The 13,298-nt window shown below is 36.2% G+C and overlaps 1 protein-coding gene across 2 annotated transcripts; it reads right to left on the bottom strand.

Annotated features, from left to right (window-relative positions):
• Positions 1 to 5,324: 5,324 nt before the first annotated feature.
• On the bottom strand, positions 5,325 to 11,663 carry gnrhr3 (gonadotropin releasing hormone receptor 3). Of its 2 annotated transcripts, XM_067398145.1 has the most exons (5): positions 11,425 to 11,663; positions 10,966 to 10,991; positions 8,370 to 8,887; positions 8,085 to 8,286; positions 5,325 to 6,242 (listed from the first exon to the last, which is right to left on the bottom strand). In XM_067398145.1, exons 2-5 carry the CDS (start codon positions 10,982 to 10,984, stop codon positions 5,881 to 5,883), a joined length of 1,101 nt encoding a protein of 366 aa, XP_067254246.1. In that variant the 5' UTR covers positions 10,985 to 10,991; positions 11,425 to 11,663; the 3' UTR covers positions 5,325 to 5,880. The 2 variants fall into 2 exon arrangements, with proteins under 2 accessions (XP_067254246.1, XP_067254256.1); XM_067398155.1 differs by lacking the exon at positions 10,966 to 10,991.
• Positions 11,664 to 13,298: the final 1,635 nt, after the last annotated feature.

The following is a 13,298-nucleotide window of genomic DNA, read 5'->3' as shown; positions in this document are numbered from 1 at the left end:
GACATAAAAAGTTACCTTTTCCTCATAATTTGGACTATCTACATTATGAATTAGTGTCATAATTTTGATATTATCTCATAATTTTGACTCTTTATCTCATAAATAGGAATTAGTGTCATAATGAATTTTTATGTCATAGTTTAAACTTTGTTATAATTATGAGATAAAAAGACAATTATGAGATAGGTTTTTATTGAATAATTATGACTCTCATAATTTTGACTCTATCTCATAAATATGAATTAGTATGTTATAATTTTGACTGTCATAGTTTCGATTTTCTCATAATTTGACTATCTAATTATGAATTAGTGTCATAATTTTGATATTATCTCATAATTGTGACTTTTTAACTCATAATTATGAATTAGGGTCATAATTTTGATATTGTCTCATTTTGACTGTCATAGTTTCAACTTTTTATAATTATGAGATAGATTTTTGTCATAGTTTCAACTTTTAGTTATAATGATAAAAAGTCATAATTATGAGATAGAGGTTTTTATCTCATTATTATGTCTTAATGTCATAATTTTGACATCTCAAATATGAATTAGTGTCATAATTGAATTTCTGTCATCGTTTCGACTTTTTATCTCATAATTATGAATTAGTATGTCATAAGTTTGACTTTGTCAGTTTCAACCTTTTATTATAATTATGAGATAGAGGTTTTTATCTCATAGTTATGACTTAGTATCTCAAATATGAATTAGTGTCATTAACTTTAACATTAACTTTTTATCTCATAATTTAAATTTTTGATCTCATAATTATGAAATAGTATGTCATAATTTTGACTTTTGATGTCATAATTATAATTTACCAAAGCATGACTTTTTGAAATGTGCTTCCATAGCTGATGGTGACTGAACCAGAAAACTCTAGAAGATCAGCTGACCATTAACCAAAGCTAAACGCTCCAAACAGACACTGATGTCACTCATTAGCTCAAGCTCATTACATGATGATGATGATGATGATTACCTCAAACACAGATTCTATTCTAGAAATTATAACTACTAATGACTAGCAGATATGGGATATATTTTCATATGTTGAAACCAGAAAATAAGATCTGCTTCTTTGTTTGTAATGCTGAAGCTGAACTTGCCAAATATCGGTTAGTGATCGTGTTGATGAGACCAAATACCTCGATTCTTCCTCTAAAGCACATGAACAAACCCCAAACCAGTTTGATAGTGTGTGTGTGTGTGTGTGTGTGTGAGAACTAACCGGTTTAACACACGCTCTTCACTGTTTGAATAGTTGCCAAAATAACTCGTTCTAGATTCACATAAAAAGTCTTTAAACCTTCGGACTCTGATTCTTGTTGCACAGAACAAACAGAAGTGAAACCAAAATGTAAAATAAAGCAACAAGATTAGAAACAGAGACCAAATTTTAGACAAAAAAGTGGAGAAACGTCTGTTCTCTTGTAGAACTTTCCTTTGACTCATTTTCCCACGGATGAAAAGTTCTTTTTCTGTTTGATTTGGGAAACATTGCCAAAATAGATGTACGATTGTTCTTTAATGTTATTCTTATATTCATATTGTCGCTGTTCTTTTGATTACATTCTTAAGTCTATTTTAATTTTATTTCTTCTCTCTTTCTGTAGAATTAAAAAGAAAATGTTAGAATTTTGAGAGTTTAAACTGAGTAGATTGTTGATTGCAAAAAATATTCCTAATTTTTATATGGATCACCAGCGGAAAGTACATTTACAGTCATTCCAGATGTGATTTTATGGAAGCTTGTTCCTGCCATAAAGAAAATAAAAATATAATTGCGGCTTCATCTCACAATTCAGACTTTTTTTGCACTTGAAAGTTTATAACTTAACTTTATATCTCACAAATCTGACTTTTCCCTCAGAATTGTGTTATAAACTCAGAATTGCAAGGAAAAAAAAGTCAAAATTGTGGGAAAAAAAGAAGAAAAAGTGTCAGTTACCTTTTTTATTTATTTTTTTACTCCGAGCAGAACGAGCTTCCATAGATTTTATCGTGATTGAACAGGCGTCAGACTGCAGCTGGTCTGATCTCTGTTTGCTGCTTTAGGATCAATGAACTCTTCTATATTGGGGAAGTTTGAAATGTTTATATGAGACTGATGATTGCTCAACATGTCTATCGTTTAGGATAAATTGTCTAGTCGAGTAGATGCTGAATTTAAATGCTTGTACCAATGAGAGAAGTGATGCTTTAACCTTCTGGATTGTTCTTTTCTCTGTTTGTCAGAACCAAACGCTCCTGTAGCTTTAACCCGACGTTCAGCTGCTGAAACTCCCGAGTCGACCCGTCAGATCACATGATGTACCTGACGGATCTCTGCTTTGAGTCGTCGTGAGTTTCTCAGCTGACATCTCTTCTGTTTTTCTTCCTTCAGTCGGTTGTAATGAACCTCTTTGCCAAATAAAACAGCGTTACGTAGAAACTTTCATGTTACGTGTTTCATTATTTCTCTTCAAAATCACATGTGATAATATTATTTGTACGATTTTTGACTTACTGTATCCCACAATGCAATTGTAAAAATGTAATATAGAAGTAACAACAATCTTTTTAATGTTCTAAACTCATTTAACTTTGTGTAGAAAAAGACAAAAGTCATAACTCATTGAAAATTTGTTCAAAAAAATCCAAGTTTCCATTATAAACCTTGAACGAGATGAATGAGGAAGAACAATGAAGGGAATCACAATAGTTTGGAAGTAATAATTGCGTCTTCAAATCCTGAAAATACATAAATGTTTTATGTTTAGAAATAGTTCACAATTGATAAAAATTGTTCTTAACAACAGAATGAAGTCTAGAATGACACCAAGATTTCTTACCAGAGATGAAATTGAAGGGAAATTTTTATTATTATTAATTATTATAATGAGTTCATTGATAAGATGTCTTAATTTCAAGGGGCCAAAGAAAATTATGTCGGTTTTGTCTTTATAAAGTTATTTTTCAACCACTTTTTTATGTCCTCAAGACAGCCGAGCCAATAAAGCTGGGCATCATCAGCATAAAAATGAAAAGAAACATTATGCTTCATAATAAGTTAAAAAGAAGCGGGCCCAGTACAGAACCCTGAGGAACCTCACTAATGATCCCAGAACACTAACCAGCTACACGTGACCTCTGCTGAAGACCGATGAGAAGAATCAGAGCAGATCATGGACAGGTCAGAAACTTTGACACCACAATGGGTAAAAACACAAGCTCAATGTTTCGGTAACCTGATCCAGAGTCAGTCCTGCTTCACTTTCAGTGTGTGAATGGGTTCAGATTCACTCCACACTAAATATAGAAACTGCATCTGCTGACGGAGGGTGAAGATGTTTCTGCAGGATGTGTCCTGACAGGATCCAGTGTTTCTGACAGCCAGATGTCACATCAGCTAACCAGGTTTACTGTCTTTTCATTTAAAATTGATAACCATTATTTATTTACGATGCACATTTTAGCAGTGTTTCTGTGGAGCTTCGCTCACTGTCATTAATGAAGAAGATTTGATCTCTTCAGCAGATATCCAGTCTCTCAGGAACACATACATTATATTTAGTATAAAGAAAATTATTTTTGCATTATTTTCATGAAAATGAAGCACAGTTATTTCGTAAGTCGATAAAAGCGTCTGCTAAATGAATAAATGTAAGAGTCAAGATGAAGAGCAGAAGTGAAGGAAGCAGATATCAATCTGCATAAGAATGTCTAACGAATAAATACTGAAAAGAAGAGGTCCAAGGACAGAGCCTTGAGGGACACCTGGAAGATCTGAAGTTATGGACAGAAATCAAGAGTTGAGATGGGATGCAAATCAGGGAGAGCACTACCCATGTGATGAGATTCAGTGTCAGAAGCTGGTGTTAAATCAAGCATAATGAGAACAGTAAGACGGTCATTTTTGGATCGAAAACCAGATGGATAGAGATCAAGAAGATTCTAAGAATTTGGGCTAAAAATGTCATGAAAATAACAATGCAAGGTATTTTAATATTTTTTAAAACAAGAAACTCTGTTTTCTTTGTTAAATATAACCTGTGATTTTATTATTTTGATCTGGGTATGAAATATGACCTACACGAGTTCTGCAGATCAGGCAAAACGTCAGACAGAAAGTGAAGAATGAATAATTAAAGCAGCAGCTGTGTGTGTGTGTGTGTGTGTGTGTGAGTGCGTGTGTGTGTGTGTGTGTGTGTGTGTGTACGTGTGTGTGTGTGATGTAAAGGACCAGTGCAGTTCAACTTGGGGATGAGTTCAGTGTCCTGTCGGTGTTGCCATGGAAACGGGTCATCCCTTATCACATGACCTCGACTCTGACCGCAGTGCGCGCTGACAGACCTCATGAATAATTCAGCACTTTAAATGGATCTCACTCCAAACGGCTTCACACTCTTAAAATCGCTTTGCGAGCAGGAAAACATTTCATCATGTTGCAGAGGAGATGTTTCACTGATTTTTTGGAAGCTTTTAAAAGTATGAAATGCACCAGGAGTGATCAGTCACATGACATTTACAGATCGCCTGATTGGCTCAGAAACTTGTGCAGAAAGGAAGGTCCATTTGCAAAGATGGCAGAATGTGAGTATGAAATTGCATAAATGCATATGAAATTATATGCCCAATTTTATGTTGAAAGAATACCGAAACAAGCTAAATGGTTGTGAAAAAAAAAGAAAAGATAACAAAATACTACTTCAAAGATCAGTGATTCCACCTTGATCCGTGATGATCGAGCATGAATAAACTTCCAGAAGCAGCATTGACTCTGGAGCAGCTGAAAACACTGGAGGTTCAGGTAAGATCTCCTCAAGCTTTTGGTTTATACATGGTGCCACATGTGTTCCTCTGAAGAACGGCAGCGGCTCTCTTGAGATCTCAGAAGCTCTTAGTCACTTTCACTTCTCAATCCATTAAACATGATTCTGCTTCCCTTCAGCGGATCTCACGTCTGTTTCTCTCATGTACTCTGGGCTAGAGATAGATCGCAGGGCCCAGAATTAACATCAAATCTCAATCAAATATATGAAACGTTGTCAGTCACATTGGCTGATATGAATTCTAGCAATGCAGTGTTGTGAGAATATGAACATGAACGACGCTCAGGAAGCCATTAAACACAACTAAATGTGCATGTCAAGAAGAAGAAAATTAAGAAAAATCATCATTTTCCCTTTGAATTAAGTTTATTTTCTGACCCCACTGGAAGATATTTGTTCTCATTATAAGCATAAACTCACTTCATTTTGATGCATTTCTTCAGTCATTTCTCTTCTCCAGTAAATGTATCTTGATTTAAGAAAGTTTAGATATTTGTGCTGGAAAACACTGAGGATCAGCAGCTTTTTTTGTGATTCTGGGTCAGAATGAGCTGCAAAGTGGATCAAGATCTTCATGCAAAATGCCTAAACATTTTTACAGCAAACAATAATAACGGTCAAACTGAATGAAACGGACACAGATCCCCAGTCTGAACATGAACATGCGCGTCCAGCTGACTCTTTAATAACAAATCCACGCTGTGAAATCTGTGAAGTTATTCTAAAACTGCAAATCTGCTCTGAGCTCTTTTCATTAGAGTTCTTTATGAAGCCTGCGGCTCAGAGATCATGTGCTCTCCGTCGCAGTCAACACTGATTTATTAGAAATCATTTACATCGATTTAAAGTCACGTTCCTGGTAATCTTGAATCAGAATGTCTTCTGCATCTCTTCTCTGATGACGAGGGCGGGGCAACCTGTCACTCACATGAGATCCACCACAACCATCCAATCAAAATCAAGCCCCGCCCTACATTCGTTCTTGTTTGCGAAGCGTTTCACTCTGATAGACGGCACAACAGAGAAGAAAAGACCAGCGCAACTTCCCTTTCACGCCGAGTTTACGTGGCCTTCGGCGGGTCGGACTCGTGTCGGGCCGAGAGCCGGTCCAGGGAGCGGGGCGAGTCTGCGGGCGGGCGGCAGCGGCAGCAGCGGGCGAGGTCGGCGCGGAAGGAGGGCGTGAACAGGCCGTAGATCACCGGGTCACAGCAGGTGTTCAGGTTCCCAAAGACGAACAGCAGGTGATGGATGTACTCGGGCGTGACCTTTACCATGTCCGGCTGGAACCAGTACCAGATGCCCAGCAGGTAGTAGGGCGTCCAGCAGACCACGAACGACATGACGATGATGACGGTCATCTTCAGCGTCTTCATCCGGGCCTTCGGGATCATGTCTGTGCCGCTGCGTCGGAGACACTCGCCCTCTGCGGAGACAGACACGTCATCAGAACCGCTCCTCAAACACACACAGCCATATTTCATTTCTGATCGAGTTACAGCGCTCTTCATCGTCTCCACGCCTGTAACAACATCTAACAAACCTCAGAAATATCTGACCTTGTTCGGCGCCCTTGGCAGGAATCAAGTGAGCGTGGCGTCGGATCAGAGCGAAGCTCTCGGGGCTTCAGAGGGAGGAAAATAGAAGCTGTGCTGATCCGACTGTGATATTACAGTAATCCACTGTTACTGTAGACATGTGACGCTGTTACTGAGCCCCTAATGGAGCCGCTAAACCTGAGAGGGGCATTATGGGTGTTCTAATGTATTTCTGTCTTCATGACCATGAACTGTTTTTCTTGTACATCAGAGTCACATGTGAGAGTGTCCATCAAACCACATCAGAGGAAAATTATACTCTGGGAAATCATGAGATTTTAAAAATCATAATTTGTTTTTGTCATAATTTTGACTTTGTTTTTATAACTATGATCTTAGTATGTCATTATTTTGACTTTTTTATGTCAATTTCTTTCAACTTTTTAATTTCATAATTATGACTTAGTATGTGTTAATTCTGGTGTTTTATTTCAGTTTAAACTTTATTTATTTAATAATTATGACTTCATGTGTCATAATTTTGACTTTTTATGTCATTTTAGACTAATTTCATAATTATAATGACTTTTAGTTTATCATTTTGACTTTTGATGTAAATTTTGACTTTTTTAATTTCATAATTATGTCAGTGTGTGTTAATTTAAACTTTTAACTCATAATTATGACTTAGTATGTCATAATTTTGATGTTTTATTTCAATTTAAACTTTTTTATTTAATAATTATGACTTAGTATGCTAACTTTTTATGTCAATTTAGACTTTAATTTTATAATTATGAATTAGTTTATCATTTTGACTTTTCATGTAAATTTTTAAGTTCATGTAAATTTTTAACTTTTTTAAGTTTCATAATTATGACTTTATTTCATAATTATGACTTAGTATGTCATAATTTGGACCTTTTATTTAAATTCTGAATTGTATTTCATAATTATGACTAATTAGTATGTTAATTTAAACTTTTAACTCATAATTATGACTTAGTATTTCATAATTTTTATGTTTTATTTCAATTTCACCTTTTTTATTTAATAGTTATGACTTAGTATGTCATAATTTTAACTTTTTATGTCAATTTAGACTTTAATTTCATAATTATGACAGTATATAATCTTGACTTTTTGTCAATTTCAATATTTTTAAGTTTCATAATTATGACTTATTATTTCTTAATTTTGACTAAATTTAGACCATTTTGTCATAATTTCTTTCTTTTTTTAAGTTTCCTAACTGACTTAGTATGTCATAATTTTTACTGTAATTTCATAATTATGACTTAGTATATCATTTATGACTTTTCATGTAAATTTCGACTTAGTATGTCATAATATTGACCTTTTTATGTACATTTCAACTTTTTATTTCATAATCATGACTTAGCAAGTCCTAACTTTTACTTTTTATTTCAATTTTGACTTTTGTCATAATTATGACTTTTTACTCAATTACAGCTTAGAATGTCATAATTTCAACTTTTTAACTCACAATTACGACTTTATCATAACTATGACAAAAAGATGAAATTATGACAGAAAAGGTTATAATTATGACAAAGAGTAAGATAAGAAAAATGTTCCACTGAAGTAAAGCTGTTAGACTTTTCTTCAGTAGAGTGTTTGTTTTAATTCTCATATGAAGGTCAGATTCTCAGGATGTTTGTTTGTTTGTTTGTTTGTTTGATTGACCGAGTCTCTCTCGGCTGCTGTACCTTGGCTCTTGTGCAGCTGTCGGTTGATCTCGATGAGGATGCAGGTGTAACAGCAGCTCATGACCAGCAGGGGAATCACGTACAGCGTCACGAAATGAAACATGTTGTACGCCGTCTCCTGCCAGCGTTCGTGGAAACTGCCGTGCGTGACGCACTGAGTGAAGTCCTCGCTCTCCGCTTTGACGGTCCGGAAGATGAACAGCTGCAAGAGAAGGCAAACAGTGACAGTCCAGCTGTGTTTTCATGCACCGCTCAGTTTAGGGCTCTATTCTGTGTGTGCGAGACCTGTGGCGATGCGATCAGTGCGCTGAGGATCCAGGCCGTCAGTAGCATCCTCCGGTTCCTGCGGTGGGCGTTGAGTGAGTCCAGCGGCCGCAGGATGGCGTGATGGCGGTCCAGACTGATGACCACCAGGATGAAGGCGGAGGTTTGCATGGCGAAGAGCTTCAGGAAGCACAGCAGCTTACAGAGTCCGTCGCCGGCGTACCACTGCACCGTCACGTTCCACACCATGTCCAGCGGCATCACCACGAACGTCATCATCAGGTCGGCCGACGCCAGGCTGAGGATGAGCGGACGCAGGTGAGACGCCAGACGCCGGCCACGGCCGCGCGACACGCTGATGAGGAGCGCCAGGTTACTGACGGCGGCGAAGACGAAGAGGACCATGGTGGCCGCCACCCGAGCCTGAGCCGCAGGGGTGAAGGTGGGCGGAGTCCAGTCCGCCGGCGGAGGCAGCAGAGACGCGTTAGACACGCGCAGCAGGGACGAGTTATCAGACATCACGTCGCTCTGATCGCCACCTGACAAAAACAACATCTGAATGAGGTAAGACTTAGATCAAGAACAATTCAATGCATTGATTATAATATAATAAACTCAATGTGGTGTGCATCCACTACTTCATGTTTCAGCTCAAAATCCCCCACAGATCATTTATTATAGCCCCTAATAAACACACTGTTTTTGTGTGTGTCCCTTTAAATGCAAATGAGCTGCTGCTCCAGAAGAGGGCGGAGCTTTAACAGCTCAACAACAACAAAGCTGGAGAATCTCACGCAGACAAAATGAGGAAAGTGTTCAGCCTTACATTGTTCAAACCGGAGTCGACACTGATGGAGAGACTCAGGAAGAAGTTACAACTTTTAGAATGAAACTGGACGTTTCTGAATATAAATGCAAATCCATAAATATGCAAATTAGTCCCTGCCTCCATTCAATCACATGAGCTCAGAATACCCGATCCACTCAGTCAACTGTAGTAAACAATAATAAAATATTTATTGGTAGTAATTCATAAGTATTAATTGCACTAAATGCAATATCAGATTTCATGATGCACTGCACTATTAGTTAAGCATCGCTGTTATTGCTCTTAGCTTGTGATTTGAACGAAGCATTATAGTATTTGTGATGAAACACAAGTAGCAGATCTTTTCTTCCGTATTGTGAGTTTAAGGAATTATCAAAAAAGAGCAAAAATGTAGGGCGGGACTTGGTTCTATGCATCGGTTGTTGATTGGATGTTGCGATGTGGGCGTGGCACTCAAAAGTGGAGGCGGGTCTGAATACGAGCTTGCAGTGGATTGTAAGAAAGGGGCGGAGCTTAAGAGGACAAAATGCTTAGAAAAGACCAGGATACGTTAATAGAGAGAAGTCCAGTTATGATATTCTGATTAAAAATGACCAGGTCAGAAATAGCTGAAAAATGAGTCAGGCACCCGATCCAGCGTTAAACACAAATCAAGAGGCCGTCAGGAGCTCCTGCTGAGAGACCAGCACAGATATTTAGTTAAAGCCATAATCTGACCCTGGAGAACTGAACAGCAGGTCCCTGCCAACCCGAGAAAGTGCCTTGAGGCTTGAGCTCCAGGAATTCAGTTCTCACAAACACTGAGAAAGAACAAGGTGTGCTGAGAGAATCAATAGTGTGTGTAATGCTAACCCATCGAACGGACGGCGAGGTCCACACGCTGAACAAGACCTCTGAACAGTCTCAGTGGGGTTTAATGCTTTAATATGGGATCAAATGTTCCCTGATTTTGTCTCAGAGTTCGATGCAGGGAAAACATGTGTGCTTTGAATGCAGCGTAAGTCGCTCTGGATGAAAGCATCTGCCAAATGCATGAATGTGACTTTTACTGCAAAGTGAATTATGATGTAAAGTGAATACGACGTGTTTAGATTCTGCTCTGGTGATCATCAGGTTTGTTCATTAATGCAAAACGCACATTCACGGTCAATCTCATTTCTTATGATTTAAATATAATTTGTGATGAAAATATGCAGATAACATGCAAACATTCTCATTTTTATGCTTTAAAATATAATTTAAAAAAAATGCAAATAACATGCAAAATAAGATGTTACTGTTATTGAATGTTGAAATGTTCATTCTCATTTTTTCATGCTTTAAAATAATTTCTAACGAAAATATGCAAATAACATGCAAACATTCTCATTTTTATGATTTAAAATATGCAAATAACATGCAAAATAAGATGTTACTGTTATTAGATGTTAAAATGTTTATTTTTTATTTTTTTATGCTTTAAAATATAATTTGTAATGAAAATATGCAGATAATATGCAAACATTCTCATTTTTATGCTTTAAAATATAATTTAAAAATATGCAAATAACATGCAAATAGGATGTTATTGAATGTTAAAATGCTGATTCTCATTTTTTCATGCTTGAAAACAATTTGTAATGAAAATATGCAAATAACATGCAAAATAGGACGTTACTGTTATTGGATCTTAAGATGTTGATTTTCATTTTTTTTATGCTTTAAAATATAATTTATAATGAAAATGCAAATAACATGCAAAACAGGAGCATTTTCAGACTTTGGGACTCCACTGTAATTTATACTGACTGTAAATCCAGATCTTCATGTCAGGTCTATAATTTATTGAACAGTACAGATTAGAATATTAAGATATTTAAACGACTAGTGCTCCTTCTGCATAAACACTTTTATATTATTACAATATTCATGTTCATTAAACTTAAGACTTTTAATGAAAGAATCATCTGGATTAAAATACACTTTTATAATATTGTTCCATATGTGGAATGTAACTGAGGTGTCAGAGGGCAAACAAACCCAGATTCATGTGAAGGACAGTGAGATTCAGTTTCAGACTCTAGTAATAAACGAGCAGAACTGATGATGGCTTACAGTCACCTTTACTCTAGTGTTACTATGCTGTATAAACACAATAAACTCTTTCCTCATGCTAAGAAGCATCCAGACCATCAACATCAAACAGGTACATTAGGAAACATGTGATATCTCAGTTACTAACTATATATATCTCAGTCTGACACTCACCTCAGTGTTTTTATCTACTGTACAAAGAGGTTCGGATCATTCTCCTCACAGCCTGCTTCTCCGTACACAATCCACCAGACTCACTCTTCTCCATTGCACTGAATCCTTTTCCTGTCAGTCAGTCATTATCCAGATATCACATCCCAAGAAATGTGTGCATGATGATGATCGGGATCTGATCATGTCTCTAATCCAGACCTGAGTTTAGATAAAGCACAAGACATGATGAAGAGGAAGAGAAGAAGAATCCTGGCGTACTGAAGAGAGCTGCGGAGAGTACAGACTGAATGAAGTATGATATGAGAGAGAGAGAGAGAGAGAGAGAGAGAGAGAGAGAGAGAGTGCAAGAATCCACCCACATAAACCGACAGGAAAATGCCACTTAAATTTCATAATAATTCTAGGTTTTTATGGTTCCCAGTTAACAAACAATACATTTTGCTGATGTATACGCTATTTCTGAATGTTCTCTGAACATTCAAACTGTCCAGTTTTTTAAAAATGTTTTTTAAATGTTTTTTCTTGGTTATGTGAACGTTCCATTCTATCATTTTGCAAACATTATGGGAACGTTATTTTTGAATGTTCTCTGAACGTTCTGAAACAAGTAGCGATATTTAAAAAATGACAAACATACAAATAAAATGGTTCAGAAAAGCGTTCCATTTGAGTTTTGAGAACCAGACTATGGCAAGCCGTTTTAGCTTTTAATGTTTCTAAAACAAAACAAATTTATACAGTAAAATACTGTTTTCTATTGAAACAGTAATATACTGTAAAAACAATGCATTATGGGTAATATTATTTGTCGTTTTTGAGAAAGTAACCTCAAATCTCAAAAACGACAAATATTACCCAGAATGCATTGTCTTTACAGTATATTACTTCCGCTTATTACAATGCATATTGTATATTACAATGCATTCTGGGTAATATTATTATGTGCCGTTTTCAAGAAAGTAACCTGTAGGATACTTTCTTGAAAATGACATTACCCAGAATGCATTGTTTTTACAGTATATTACTTATGTATATTACAATGCATTCTGGGTAATATTATTTGTCATTTTAGCCTATGAGGCCTCTTTTCTAAAAATTACAAATATTACCCAGAATACATTGATTTTATGGTATATTACTGTTTCAATGGAAAACAGTATTTTACTGTGTAAATTTTTACGTGTAGCGTTACTCTTTGTAATTGCATTTTTACTAGTAACAATTAAACTATAGAGCTCCTTAATTCATTTCTAATAACAGTGATGATTAAGAGAGCTTCTCTAATTGGAATTCTTACTAGTAAAAAATCAATTGTAGAGCTGTTAATTAAAAATGAACGGAAGTTCAGCATTATTTTTTTTTGTTACCTGTGCTACATCTTCCATATTTTGTTTAAGAGAAGGTCTGAGATGAACATATGTGGTTCTTTCATGACGAGCTGGAATCATTAAAAGTGCTGAATATCACACATATAATGACCAGACAGGTGAGAAATCACACCTGTACGGCCCACGGTTTTCTAGCCAATTAGAAAATGACCTTATTATGATTCACTTTGATGTAACTGTTTTCTTGAGCTTTTTATGTTCTCATGCAATGACTATTTTATCAATTTAAGTGTAAAAACCTAGACAGCACAACTGCAGTTGGTAGAAAGAGAAAAGATTATGTGAAATAACTCTATTGAGCTTTGATATAAAATTTATTTCAGTACAGCAGGTGATTTAATAGATTCACTCATGATGTCTGCTGAAACTGGTAAAAGTGGTAAGAGACTAAAATGAGACGATCAAAAATGCTGAAATAATCCATGACTTATGATCACACAGCTGGCTTGCTGATGAAGTCTCTCTGAGCTCATCATCTCTTCTTTG

Source organism: Chanodichthys erythropterus, chromosome 2 (genome assembly GCF_024489055.1).
Source record: "Chanodichthys erythropterus isolate Z2021 chromosome 2, ASM2448905v1, whole genome shotgun sequence".
Classification (NCBI taxonomy): domain Eukaryota; kingdom Metazoa; phylum Chordata; class Actinopteri; order Cypriniformes; family Xenocyprididae; genus Chanodichthys; species Chanodichthys erythropterus.
The sequence above is the reverse complement of the archived record's forward strand: the minus strand, read 5'-3'. Positions and strand labels throughout refer to the sequence as shown.